Here is a 15,245-nt window from a genome sequence, read left to right as displayed (position 1 = left end):
ACTAACATTTTATTTAAATTTAAAAAATAATGTCTGCAGTCAATTCAAGAAAAAATATCATGACTTACTTTCCCTTTTGTACAGCAGATATAGCTGTATAGAAGAGAAAGTATGGTGATCGTTAAAAATTCTAAGTAGTCTTTGTCAGCTGCTGTCATTTTTTATTATGTAGATCGTGTTTTTTGTATATCAAAACAAATGCTAAACAATTCTAATTTTTTTTTTCTAATTGATATATAACAAATTATATATACATGCTTTTCTATAAATACCAATAACTGTAATCACAAATCACTGCTTAAAAAAATTAGCATAAATTGATAGTTAATGGTAACCTCTGCTTTTGTTCTATACTATGTTTTATCTTATTTGTGAAAAAAACTGATCAGCTGTCAGATTTTAGTGACTTAACATGGATTTAAATCATCCAACATTAGTGTGAATTTATAAGTCATTTATATTATAATAATGTCTATAATGCATTTTTTCTTTTTTGTATGTTATAGTGTAGATTATTGTGATGAAGCTGGTATGAATTCAGGAATCAGTCAATCAACTGGCGTAGGAGAAAAGACATTTCAAACTGCAGCATTTACAGCTAGTAAATTTTCATGTGAAGGCATATCATTTTATACTGATGAATTCGCTGCTGAAGATCGTATTGAATCTAGATCATACATTAAGGTAATAAGGTTATTAATTATAATAAATAATTTTAACAGTAAATTATTTTGCTTGTTGAAGTTTATCTAGCATAGAAAAAATTTATGAAGTAAAAGGTAGTGATTCATGCAATAGTCTTTAAGTTTTCAGATATTTAATAATCTAGGTTTCTTGATTCAAAGTCTACCTTATTGTGAATGTCACCTTCTTTATGAATGACTCTTCCTTGAGCTTGTTAAATCAATGAGTTGCCTTGCCAGAATATGTTGCTAATTTGAATTTGGTAAAAGAACGATAACCTAGGACTGTATTGAGGGATGATTGTACTACTCTTTCACAAGATAATTAAGTGAATCGGAAAGGAATTTTCAGATAAGGAGAAAAAGGAATTTCCATTATGGAGTTTGTTGAAATTGAAAATTCTCTCATTGCCTGATGGAAGTAATGGATAAATAAATCTAAATGACATGGGAAAATTTTACTGTATATTTTTAGTGCTTTATAAAACTTTTTCTTAACTTATTACCCGAAAGTTACTATTTGTTTAACCTATCCAGATTTAGTGTTAGACATCTATGGCAGGAGTTCCAATCTGTCCGTAGGATGTTCAGTTATTAAAAATAATCAGGTCCATAAGTGGTGCTCAACATTGAAAAATAATTTTGATAAAATTTTTGTTGATTTTGTAAATCATTTTTCTCTTAAAAATCTGTTTATTCATTTTTAATTCGAGGGTTATTTTTTTTAAGTTCCAATTAGTTGCGAAATAAAAACCCGTGGAAAAATCGGATGAACCTTTGCGCATATGTGTTGCGCAGCATCTCTAGTATGGCCTTCAATCATGTCGCATCACTTCGTTTAGTTCTGAACACGCAGCTAGCACGTAAACGTGTCTACAAAAATAGCATCTCCCGCCAAGTGTGAAGTGCGTGTAATTTGATTTCTTCTGGCTGAGGGGTGTGATGCACCTGAAATTCATTGACGAATAAGTAATGTGTACAGTGAAACTTCAATGAGTCACAGCAAAGTGCAACAATGGTGCAGGAACTTTAAAGCAGGACGTACAGATGTTTATGATGCAGGCAGTCAGGGTAGGAAGCGAGTGTCAACCGATGATCTTGTTCAGTGAGAGGATTAGGCAATTCGAGAAAATCGTCGGTTCACAATTTCTTTATTGAGTGATTCGTTTCCTGAAATTTCAAGGTCAGCTCTCTACACCATTGTGATTGAGAGACTTCAGTACCGCAAACTGTGTGCGAGATGGGTACCCAAGATGCTGTCTGACCATCACAAAACAATGAGAATGGACGCCCCCTAACGTTTCTCCAGTGCTACCACAATGAAGGAGAAGATTTTTTGAACAAAATCGTCACAGGGGACAAGAACATGGGTCCATTTCAAAACTGAAGAAACAAAAGAACAATCCAAACAGTGGATGCCTTGTTTTAATTTTTAAACCTATTGACATCCTCTTTATAAGAAAGCACTTTTATTTAATATCCTACCTGATAAATTTCAGAGAATTTTGGTTGTTCAGATCATAAATGATTTCTGTTAGTCATTTTGACCATAGATTTTTATTTGTCATTGTCATTCATAGTTTTCATGAATGGTTTGTCTTCTATTCCATAAAAATCTGCCCACTCTTCTGGTGACTAATGCTGTAAAATATTCTATTTTAGATTTATACATTCTTAGTTATCCCATTCAACATACACCCCTCCTCTACCCCTACAAAGTTCCATGTGAATTTTCCATTGTTTGAAACTCTACTGGAAGTTTTATTCTGTAAATTCTTTCATCACATACCGCTTTCTCTTTCACAGCTTCAACGATCTGAAGTCTTGTTCCTTTTAATGTTGATTTGACCTTAGGGAACGGATAAAAGTCGCATGTTGCCAGGTCATGCAAATAAGGTGGATGTTATACTTGGTTAGAAACATCTCGACAGACAATGCAGTGTGAGGTGGTGTGTTGCCCTGATGAAGAACCCATGACTTGTTCTTCCACAATTCAGGCCGTGTTTTTGTTATTTTTTCACGGATTTGAGCAAGGATCTCAAGTTAGTAATGTGATAAACAGTTCACAACCTAGTATAGTTCAGTACCTTCAGGAACCCGGTGAAGGTACACAATCCCAAGAATATTAAAAAAAAACAATCATCATTGCTTTGTATTTTGATTTGCTCCTTCGAGCATTTTTTTAGCTCTCAGTGAAATTGGGGCTTTCCATTGCATGGATTGATGCTTAGTTTTTGGATCATAAGTTAAAAACCAAGATCCATCATGTTATCACTGTTTCTAAGAAGTTTGTGTCATTTTCAATGGCATTCAAAGTGTCAGAACAAACATTTTCACGAGTATCTTTTTGTTTGTGAGATTATTAGGCATCATTTTTCGTGCACACTTTTTGCATTTTAAAGTTATGTAAAATTTGTCTTGTGCATTCTTTGTCAATTTCTACAATTCAGCAATCACATGAATAGTTAACCCAGTGGTCAGATCGGATCAAATTATCAATTTTTCTCATTATTTTTATCCATTTTTGATGTGGAAGGGTGACCCGGGCGAACATCATCTTCATCTTCTAAATCATCCTGGAAGTGCTTAAACCACTCAAAAACCTGTGCACATGATAAACATTCATTGCCATATACTTTTTTTAATAAAAGGTAAGTTTCGTGGGTAGCGGTTTTTCCAAGTTTCATATGAAATTTCACAACAATTCTTTGCTCTAATAAAAACACTTATTATTTTTTTGGCAAAACAAAAAATCAGATGTTATCTAAATGAAGGCCACGGCCAGATTAAAATGTCTACAGAAACTGGGGTGGCAACAATTGAAAGAGTAGGCTTCATGCTACACAGCTGTTGGTTGTACAAATTTGGCACATACACAGTGCTTCTATAGCGCAGCATTAGTCTATTATTTAATAGTCACACCTCGAAACATAGTCAGATCCATTACTCTTCAAATAAATTGTTAATAAAAGTTAATTTATTAACATTTTTTTATGTTTAAATTGAAAATTATTATTTAAAATTTCTTAATTACACTTTCTCTCTCTCTCTCCCTCTCTCTCTCTCTCTCTCTCTCTCTCTCTCTCTCTCTCTCTCTCTCTCTCTCTCTCTCTCTCTCTCTCCCTCCCTCTCTCTCACTCCCTCTCGCTCTCTCTCTCTCTCTCTGTGTGTGTGTGTGTGTGTGTGTGTGTGCATATCCACATAAATATATCTATAATGATCAAATTCTCTAGTTAACTAATTATCAATATTAATGGAATTACATTAGTAGTGTTATGGAACCGGTGACATCAACTAAGAGACTTTATTTATACCTAGATCATGTTCAGTTTTGATTTTCAATTATAACATGTTCGGTAATATGAGGGGTCGCTCATAACTTGCAAATGAAACAAATACGGCATAAAAGTTTATTTTATTTGATATAGAATCTATATTTATTTTTGTATTTACTCACCATTTACAGCTGCACATTTTCCCCAACAGTTAGCTAATTTTCTCATTCTGTCAGTGAAGAATGCTGTTTGTAGATTTTCCTTTATCCACAACCTCACTGCATGCTTCAGTTCATCATCATGCAATTTCATGCACACCACAGATGATGAAATGAATACTTTTAGTATCCCTCTTTAATTTCACAAAAAAGTGAAAATTGCAGGGTGCCAAATCTGGTGAGGATGAAGGGTATGGAGTAGGCTCAAATTTCAGCTTCACTAGAGACTGGTTGCGTGCTATATATGTGGCTGAACATTATTGTGTAGCTGGATTATTGGCTCCATGGATTATTGAAAGTGACTCAGGTGTCTCCTAAGTATTGTTAAAGTCTTTGTGATCATAAGGAATTTACAGTCCATCCACGTTTACGGAAGCTGTTAACATTCCTTTCATTGTTGTTTGTTCTTTTTTGTGAGTTTGCTTGATACCCACCGTGCAGATTTTATAGTACCCCAGTTGGGCAATAATTAACCTACTTTATCTTTCAGTATGCTTACGTGGGTTGCAATACGTTGTGTGATGTGAAGATCATGTTGATTGATTCATCCCCCTTCTTTTGGTGCTCTCATCAGTCATAGTGGTTGAATACTATGAGATTATTTATCAAGACTACTGAAGAACGACAATGTTGATCTAGTCACAATCCAGGAAACACATTATAACACTGAGAAACAATTACAGAAAAGGGGCAAAATACCTGAATATGACTTACTTGGTGCTACATACCATAATGCATACAGTGTCGCTACTTACATTAGACACGATATAGAAAATGCCACTCTCATCTCCACCTCCACAGGCAATGAAATTCATAATGTTGTAGTTAAAATCAGAAGTATAACCTACAGCATAGTCGGCCTATAGCATTGCTGTCAGTGACATATAAATTACTAGAAAGGCTTATCGATAACAGAATCTGTCTGAGAGTATTTGATGTTATGTTGATTGAATGAGCAGGCTTTAGGCCAAAACGAAGTTGCACCGACCAAGTTGTCTCGCTCACAAAGTACATTGAAGCAGGGTTCCAAAGAAATCTTATTAAAACCTCTGCTGCATTCATTAATTTATCAGCCACTTATGACACTGTCTGTAGAGAAGGCATGATTTGTAAGGTCCTCTGTTTAATCCCATGCAAATTAATGGCTTGCCTGCTTAATAACATTCTGAACGACAGACTGTTCAAAGTTATCATGGGATCCGATATTAGCTCACCAAGGAAACTCAAGAATGGCCTACCACAAGGGTTGGTACTTGCGCCACTCCTTTCATTTAAGGAGCACCTAATGAAAACTGCAGAGAAATTTAAAATGAGAAACAATATTATACATAAGCTCTGTGGAATAACATGGGGAGCATCGGCTTCCACTTTGTGCATATCAGCTCTGAACCTCATCCTCTTGGCTGGAGAATATTGTGCGGCAGTGTGGCTTAACAGCCCTTATGTTTATAGAATTGATGCTCAACACTATGAGAATGATTGCCAGGGTTATCAGGTTTACTCTTGTGAATGGCTCCTAGTACTGAGCCACATACCACCCCCAAATTTGGGCTGTATGAATTCTCTTACAAGAGAGTACAAGAAGATTATAGACAATCAAAACCTACCAATACATGAGGACATTGAGGATCTAATCATGGTTGCCTTTCATCTAGAAAGCCAAAACAGCAATTGCTACCACAGAGGAAGAATTCAACCTGACTGACGCCTGGCATCAAGAATGAACCATAAAGCAGAATAACTAAGTTCCATTTATTACTCAAAAGCCACCGGTTTTTGACTTGCAGAAAATGAGAGGCCATGGGTCAAGAAGTTCTGAAATATTAGTATTAGGGAAATAAAACCATAAGATGGCAGCATTTGTTGCTTTTATTTCCCATTGTGTTGCCATGTGCCTTTCAGTTACCCCTTCTAGTATTTAATATGGAAAGAGAATAATAGAAAACATCTGTAATCCAATATGTAATCTTAGGCTGAAGTCAGATTTTATGTTCTCAGTTCAGGTCGCAGGGTAGTATAAGTATAGCCTGTGTAGTATAATAGTTTAATTACATTATATTTTTTATTGCAAGTTGTAATTTGTAAGATAATGTAGGTTATATTAAAGTGTATAGTGCGTAAGGGAGACCTCATACAAAAATATCTAATTTCAACAGAAATATAAGAAAGAATATCATAACTCAGATTCTAATTATTTTTATAAGAAACATTTATTTGAAATTTCAAATGGGTTCATACTACCTCCCCCCTCTTATTGAAACTTTTTTTGTTTTCTCCTAGTATGTGTTTGACATTAAATCAAGAAATAAAAATTTTCACTGGAATATTCTTTCCTAAATGTTAAACAGTCTGCTTGTGAACTTGTTTTTCCGTTTTCTTTAAGGATTGTTAAAGTTTTAGAAAAAGATCTCGCAGATTAAAATTAAAAAAGTAGTTCTAAATTGTAGCCCATAATTGCAACCTCATCTTACTTGCTTGCTGAAAATAGAACTGTCATGAAAAGTAAAAATGATCTCTTAACATAAGTTTTACTTAATATTGTAATTCTTTTTGACTGCATGCTGGCAATAATTAGTATTATAAATTTTAGTTACTAAAGTATCATTGTATTTGTTTTAAACAGCATTGGATTATGGTATTTTAATTATATTCTTATTATTAAATCTTTAACTCTGAACTAAGATAAATTTAAAAATAAAATTTATGCTTTAATTTTGCAGAATGATCATCCAGATTTAGGTATGGATTTTGTTACTGCCAAAAGTGATATTAATAACAGGGTTATGGTTAGCAGATTGGCTGGTCGACAAGAGATTAGAGTCAAATTAAAACAAGGAGTGGCTGTACTTGGACCTAAGGTAATATTAAGTTTTTTGATTATTTTTTTCTGAAATGTTCAATTTTATTAGTTTTAAAATTGGTCATCAAAGTTAGTTAACATTATTTAACTCTTGACGTATAGTAGCTATACAGAGTCATCTCACTTTTATCATACTTATATATGAAGTGTGTTCAGGAAATAAGTACTATTAACTTATGTGATTGTTAGTGCAGTGATGAGTGGTCTGGGCTTACTGTTACTTCTTGTTTATTAGCTTTCTGCAGATTCCATTTTAGGGAAACTGGTGTGGGTTTATAATTTTTTTTGAGGTCTTAGATTGTTTGACTCTTGAATAATGAGACTATAATGCATTAAAAATACTATTGAACTACATTCAAAAAGTACCTTCTTTATTACATTGTGAATGAAATTTGATGTACTAACTAGTATATCAAATTTGATTATTTCAACTATGGCTCAATTATATATTCAGTAGCTGAAGCAAGAGTAGATTTAATTGGATCAGTCGCTTTACTTCAGAAATTGATTCTCCATATTTATAGGAAAATTATAATCATAAGTGGAACCAATGCACTTAATGGCAAACCAGTTTGAACTATTTTTAGATTATAAAAATAAAGTAGAATGTGTCTGGTTCACCCAATCAAATATTGGCCAAATATTCCATCCAGAAGTCAATTTTTTTTTACTTTGTGAACTTGCACATTAACTGTTGACTGTGGTATTTTTTTTAATGCATGTAATTTTCATGTGTTATTGGGTACTAGTATCTTTTAAGTTTTTGCCTCTTCTAATGCTACCCGTCTGACATTGATAAAACTATTGGTAAATTTTATATTCAAATATTATAGTACCACTCGCCTAGATCGGGTGCAAATTTAATTCTTTTGTCAGAATATAATCTTAAGAATTGTTCAATATGCCAAAAAAAATAATCAAGGAGGATAGACAAAAAATACACTTGCTGCATGGAAGGGAAATCAACAGGAGAAAAGCACATGACTCACCATGTCATATACAAGAATAAATGTTTGTACATGCTTTACAAATGTAGCCAGTGTGTTGAGGTCAGTGTCTCAGTTTCAGCAAATTTTATCTAATAGAAATTTAAAATAAACATCAGTGCCCAACAAATTAAGTCACTGTTTACCAACTTTATTGTCTGTTATTGACTTTTATAATATATGTTTTCAACAATGTTTGATAGTCTGATAGGGATCTAGTCAAAAATATATTGTTACTAACAACATGTTATTAACAAAATGTTAACGACAATGTTACATAGTTTAATAAATGCTTAACATTTTGTGTTAGTACTCTGTCATTAGCAATTTAATCATTAGTGTAAACTACCTTTATATATTCAGCCAAGTATATTATATGTGATAGAAAAATTGTTTTGATATCTTGGTTAATCTGTTTTAACTTATAGTCAACTGTTTACTTATTTTAAAACACATATAATCTAAACTTTATAAATACACTGTAAATTTTTCAAATGTATTGGATGAAAATATAAGACAGGGATCTGTTTGGTAAAACTCGTTTAAATTTTACCAAACAGATCCCTCCTTGTAACACGTTTCCAGAATTGGTTCTGGAAACATGTGTTACAAGGAGAATGGGACTTGATACTGATACTGATCACGAGGGTTAATGAAGTGAAGTGAAGTGGTTTTTTGTTATTTTTTTTTATTTTATATTTTGGTTGTGAGCTATTGCATTAATTTTACAATAAAGAATCATTGAATAAAAACTAAGGAACAAAGTTCCTTACTTCATATTTCTTATTGTATATAATGCAATTTATAATTATGGTAATTAATTCTTTTTATAGGTGGAGTTTGAATTAAATCTGGGCTCTCTTATTATTTTCTCATCTCCCAGGCAGCTGCATTTGCTTTCTGAATTAGCAAGTGGTTTTGAATCTGCTACTTCTGAAGATACTAGGTAAATATGAAAATAATGCCTTCAATTACTTTTAGTAACAATGCTTAAAAAAAGTATTGTAGTTCAATATACTGTAGTAGTTAGGTAAATAAAAAACTGGACTAAATGAATTTGTAGCTGTTCAGCAAAATTAATTAACTATCAAATTACGGAATACTGTAAATGGATGAATACATTTTTAGGAAAAAGATCTCTATTGTGTCCTCCATGTAATAATAAATATATAAAGAAATCTTTATATTAGGTGAGGTAACACCTCATTACTTCAGTGTTTAATTTGTAACACTGATTGATGAAGCTGGCAGAGTGTATCCCATATCCCTCTCTTGTGTGTGGAGGTATGATATAAAAAATTTAAGAAATTATAAAAGTAAACTTTTAAACTTAATCATTTTTTATTTGGCTGATCCATAAAACTTGGATAAATATTTCAAATTTTAAAGAATCTATGTAACGGTTTCATATTTTATTAGTTATATAAGAAAACAGCCTTCAGAATCAGAACTCTAAAATAGGTTTCTTAAAATGATTTACTTTAAAAAAACTCTAATAAAGGTGTAACATTTTTTTAACCCAGTTGATGAAGAGATTTTATGATAAAATCTGACTATCCACTTCTGAGATATTTTCTTTTCTTAAACTTCTGAGCACATAATGTTTAATCAGTTGTAATAATGAATTCTCTCTTGCCTTTCAGTAGGTGGAAAGTTATGGGAAGCCAAATGGAGCGTACAACTTTTAACCTGTTCGCCTTAGGGAAACTATGTATAATGTATGTGGGTATGTGGTGTGTGTGTGTGTGTGTGTGTGTGTGTGTGTGTGTGTGTGTGTGTGTGTGTGTGTGTGTTATAATCTAATGTATGAATAGTTGATCAATTTGAATGAAATTTTCATTGTTAAAATTTTCAGACGAATCTCTATCCACTTGCTTTATAGAATTTAAAAATTCTCGCTGTTGATGATATTGCCTCATTTTATTCAAAACACTTTTCTGTGTTTTTTTAGCTTATTTCTACACTCTGTCAAAGAAATTAAACTTAGCATTTGTAAAAAAAATTTATCTAAATACTCTTTTCTAAATTTGATGATTAGTGGTAGACCTTGTTCCACCTCTTTTCTGGAGTGGAATGATTTTTTTTCATCTTCTTGGTTGTATATCACATTAAAAAATTCATCAGTTCAAGATTTCTGCATATTTTAATTGGGTCTCTATCTTTTGTCAGTAAGAATTTTTAATTCCCATGCATTTCTCAATAGTAATTCACGTATTGTAAACGATAGAGAAATTTTTTACCATTCTTTATGATAATAGGTAAATATGCTTCTTGTAATCCAGCTCTCAATTATGCATCATTCATATTAATGTTATCAGTAGGTCAATAGACCTGTTGAAATTTTTTTTTAAATAAATAAAAGTAGGCTTTTCATCATATGGTCAAAGACACTTTAAAATGACATATGTGAATAGAAATTCTTTATTACAGAAGTATTTAATAAAACAGTTCTGAAAAATGTGCATTCAAAATTACTTTAAAAATTCAAATTCAAAAAGTATATAATGCAGTTATATATATAATACATTCATAAAATTATTGAATTTTTTGACGGTGGTAAAAGGTAATTGTTTCTTGTTAACACTTAATAACATTTATGTTACAATAACCTGAATTGTTGGATAAATATAATTGTTATAACTGAATGTATTGATTGTGAAAGAATACAAACAGGAAAAACGTGAGGATGCAACTGAACTACTAAGGAAATGTTAACTGATATATAGTGCATATTAATTTTCAGATTTGAAAAATTTAGTGAATTCTTTTTCCAAAATAAATATACATTATGTAATAGCTTAGAAAGTATAAATATAGTTTGATATAATGGAATTAAATAATAATCAAAATATATTACAGTAAAGAAAGAATAATTATATTTATAAATATAAACAAAAGATTGAATTAAAAAAAGCCATAAAAAAAATTAGTTATTTATATTTGTAAAAGTAGTTAACAGATTAATTTTATGATTTGTCATGACACAGTAATTATTAGTGAATACTTATATAAATCCCTGCTCACAAAAATCTCCCTCTTAAATACTTCACTTATCAAAATTATTTTTATAGCCATGATTTTTCTTTTGGAAACAGAACTTATAAAGATTATGAAGAAAATTTATTTTATCTTAATTTTAGTCATTTTGATTTGTTTTTTTTACAGTCTGTTAACTCAACCTAGAACTTCTCATAAACCTATGGATATTTATGATTTTCAACGTATTGAACAGCAATTAATGCATCAATTACATCCTGCAAATACAAATTTAAGAGGAAATAAAGGGTTGCAGTGTATGCAAGGCTGGTCTACCGCACCAATGGGTGGTGGTCAGTTCTTATTTTCATAATTTTTTTATTTAAATGGTTTTATAAAATGAAGAACATTAGCTGTAAAATAATCCTTATCTGTAAATAATCTGTATTTTCAATTCTACATTGTTTATTTGTTTTTATTTTTCCCCCTTCCTTCAACGTCTTTATCATTTGTTCAAAGATAGCAAGGAATATTATTAAATAATGATTATAAAAAGACTTCCACTCTTTTATCAGAAATGCTAATAAGATGTGTATCACCCATGGACATGCAGTCTGAACCTGTTGTTATATCAGGCTTTGGTACAAAATCTCATGTCATAATCATTAAAGTAAGAAGTAAATTGAAATTGGAGCTTGGTAAAATTAAAGGACTTATTGTGTTATAAAGTGTATTTACAATACCGGCAGATGACCAAATTTTTGCCTGTTAATTTGGGCTTCAAGAATTTCAATATAGCCTCATTTTACTCTTTGAGCAGAAATGAAGGTTATATTAGATTCTTTACTGCTGTGTAATTTTGAATCTTTCTATCTGTAGATGACCTACCTTAATATGCAATCTATTCTTTAGCTTACTAGATACTACAAATTCATTTGGAGTTGGGCAGGTGGGAACTAGAGTTTTTTTTTTTTAAGTTTCTGTGGAGGTAGTTTCTGTAAACTATCGTGAGCTAACCTCTAAGGAAGCATCTATAAGTTTCCCTAAATAGTCCTGGATCAAATTGTAACCTAATATCTTGATAAATTTTTAACACTTCAGGAGAGCATTCTAGAATTAGCAGGTGAGAAAATCAGAATAAAGGGGAAATTAAGGTAAGGATTAAATCTTAAGGTTGAAGCCATGCTTAAAACTGATTTCTATAATCATTAAAGTTAGAAAATATATCATTGCATTATTTTTATATTTCTTAATGATTAATATTCATAAATATAATCATACAGATAATTGTGTAATTTATATTTACAATATAAATTAAATCTTTTGTGCAGATTAATTGAAACTAAAATTATATTTATATTCTTTTTTAGTTATCAATTTTTTTTTATCAGTTATTGCCCTCCCTTTTATGTTAATTATGTACTATTTGTTTATGTATTAGTTTGGCTTGACACTTTGGGTAGTTGTTTCATTTTTTAATTTTGCTTATTACTTTGTATAAGTTTTTGTGATCGCTAATAGATTTATCATTTTCATATAAAGATGTCATTCTAAGAAAGCGGTCTTTTCTTATAGATTTTTGCATAAACATCATTCTTTTATTTTAAGGAAATTATTGCCAGGTGAATTTCAGCAATAGAATCATGAAATTAGTTTATGCATGAAGAATTTAGTAAATAAATTTAATTTTGTATTTAATTCCTTAGATGAAAGTGATGATGAATTCCAGCCAGCAAAAGGTGTAAGAAATAAAAATTCTACAACTGACTCAAGACGTCTTAGTGACAGTATTTTTTCTGATGCCACCAGTTTAGAAGGTTCAGTTACATCAAATTCTAGTAGTGCTACATATTTAAGGTAATCCATGTTTTTTTATAAATTAATTTTGATTTATGATCAATGGTTTCTACACGAATTATGATACAATAAATATATTCAGTTGGTAGAGCAGTTTGAAAGTGTATGTTTGGAGTGTCGCTTTATATGGAAGTGAAACTTGGACAATCGGAGTATCTGAGAAGAAAAGATTAGAAGCTTTTGAAATGTGGTGCTATAGGAGAATGTTAAAAATCAGATGGGTGGATAAAGTGACAAATGAAGAAGTATTGCGGCAAATAGATGAAGAAAGAAGCATTTGGAAAAATATAGTTAAAAGAAGAGACAGACTTATAGGCCACATACTAAGGCATCCTGGAATAGTCGCTTTAATATTGGAAGGACAGGTAGAAGGGAAAAATTGTGTAGGCAGGCCACGTTTGGAGTATGTAAAACAAATTGTTGTGGATGTAGGATGTAGAGGGTATACTGAAATGAAACGACTAGCACTAGATAGGGAATCTTGGAGAGCTGCATCAAACCAGTCAAATGACTGAAGACGAAAAAAAAAAGGTAGAGCAGCCAAGTAATATATTAAAAGTTTCTGACTCAATTGATGGCTTGACCTTTTTCTATTTCATTGTGTAACATGTGAGATAAAATATTATTTCTGGAAACAACTGTGTACTTCGCTCTATATTTGTTGGCTTGATCTATTTTGTTAGATAAAAGAAATCTGCAATCCAAATTGTGCTTTTTTAGGATACCGGGGCTTAACATTGACATTGACAATTTACTAATAGCACCATTTTGCAATTTTGTATCAACAGAAAAATTAGAAGTGATATAATTTTGATTAAAGAAATTAAATTAAGAAAAGAATTTATTCACTACATTTATCATTAATTTCTGTTTATTGTGTCATTCATTTACATCCTGATAATTATTCATGCCACACAACTGCTTATACTTTTGTAATTTTGTTTTCATAATTCATTACAGTTGTTGGTTTGAATTTCCCACACTAGTCATTAATGCTATTTTTAATAACTGCCATAGTCTTTCTAAAGCTGTACATATTGTCAAGGCTGTGAAAATACATTTCTTTATTAGCATTTCAAGTTGCCACAGATTATGATCATGTTAACAGTTTTTTTTTGCTTGCTATTCAGTGCACACTATTATTTTAGAATTTCCATTCTATTCATTAATTTAGAATTTATTGAATTATTTGTTTAGTTTGTGTATAGTTTATTTTGGTGTCTTAAATTTAGTATTGATATTTCTAAGAAATAATTTGAAACTAATAAATGACTACTATAATCTCTTTGTTAGAGAATGATATTTTAGAGATGCATCCTTATTTTTGTAATTTGTATTAAAAAATGGATTTGGGAAATGGTATGATATTTCCTGTACTTCTAGCTACTTTTCACTGAAGTGATCTTCATAAAATTTATGTTAGTTATGTTTGTTATATTTTGATCAGTGTAGCCAATATTTTTGTTACACTTATATTACAGATTTAAACATTTTTAAAGATATTTTGATTTGAATTATCATTTTATTAACTTTTATGTATGGAAAATTATTTTCATAATATTAAAAAACATTTAAAGTTTTAATGTAAACATCATTTAGTATGGAAAATAAAAATTGTTGTACAAGGTCTGCAAAAAAGTAATGAGACTGGTTCAGAAAATCCTTTTATTTAATATTCAATTATACATGGTCTCTGCCACATTTGAAATAGTTCCCTTGGGAAGTCATGCAACTCTTCAAATGGTTTTCTCATTCTTCATAGCAGTTGGGACTCAAAACTGGTATATCCTTCAGATAGTGGATTAAGGGTTTTTTTATGTTTTCTACTGTTTGAAAATGGTTTCCTTTTAGGTGTTTAAAGTTGGGAACAGGAAAAAGTCGCAGGGTCTCAAATCAGGTGAATAAGGTGGTTGAGTAACTACAGGAATGTTTTTCTTTGCCAAAAACTCATTAATTAAGAGTGCAGTGTGACAAGGTACATTGTCATGATGCAGTATCAATTATCTTTGATGGTCTCACGCAAGCAACTCTTTTTCACAGTTTTTCAAAAATTCCTCGTAAACATATTGATGTATGGTCTGTCCTGTAGGAAAAAACTCCTTATGGACAATGTCATTACTATCGAAGAAACAAATTAGCATGGTTTTGATTTGCTCATTTTTGATTTTTTGGGACATGGTGAGTTTGAAGTGTTGCCACTCCTTGCTCTGGCATTTTGTTTCTGGGTCGTACTCAAATATCCAAGATTCATCACCAGCAATAATATTTTTTAGAAAATCAGGATCAGTGTTTCAATTCGCTGTAGAAGATCGCAGCATACTTTCACCCTGTTGTTTTTCTGTTCAGCAGTGAGGTTTTTTGGGGCCAATTTTGCACAAACCTTTTTCGTG

At 31.2% G+C, this 15,245-nt stretch overlaps 1 protein-coding gene across 1 annotated transcript in view; it reads left to right on the top strand.

Annotated features, from left to right (window-relative positions):
* Atg2 (Autophagy-related 2) overlaps positions 1-15,245 on the top strand; it is a 173,078-nt gene that overhangs the window by 25,884 nt on the left and 131,949 nt on the right. The window contains exons 5-9 of the mRNA XM_075367443.1: positions 507-684; positions 6,897-7,034; positions 8,856-8,968; positions 11,188-11,351; positions 12,705-12,855. Of these exons, the coding sequence (XP_075223558.1) occupies positions 507-684; positions 6,897-7,034; positions 8,856-8,968; positions 11,188-11,351; positions 12,705-12,855 (744 nt within the window). The remainder of the gene's footprint in view (positions 1-506; positions 685-6,896; positions 7,035-8,855; positions 8,969-11,187; positions 11,352-12,704; positions 12,856-15,245) is intronic.

The sequence above is a fragment of the Lycorma delicatula genome, chromosome 5 (genome assembly GCF_047948215.1).
Source record: "Lycorma delicatula isolate Av1 chromosome 5, ASM4794821v1, whole genome shotgun sequence".
Lineage (NCBI taxonomy): Eukaryota > Metazoa > Arthropoda > Insecta > Hemiptera > Fulgoridae > Lycorma > Lycorma delicatula.
Note: the sequence above shows the minus strand (reverse complement) of the source record. Positions and strands in the feature narration are given on the sequence as shown.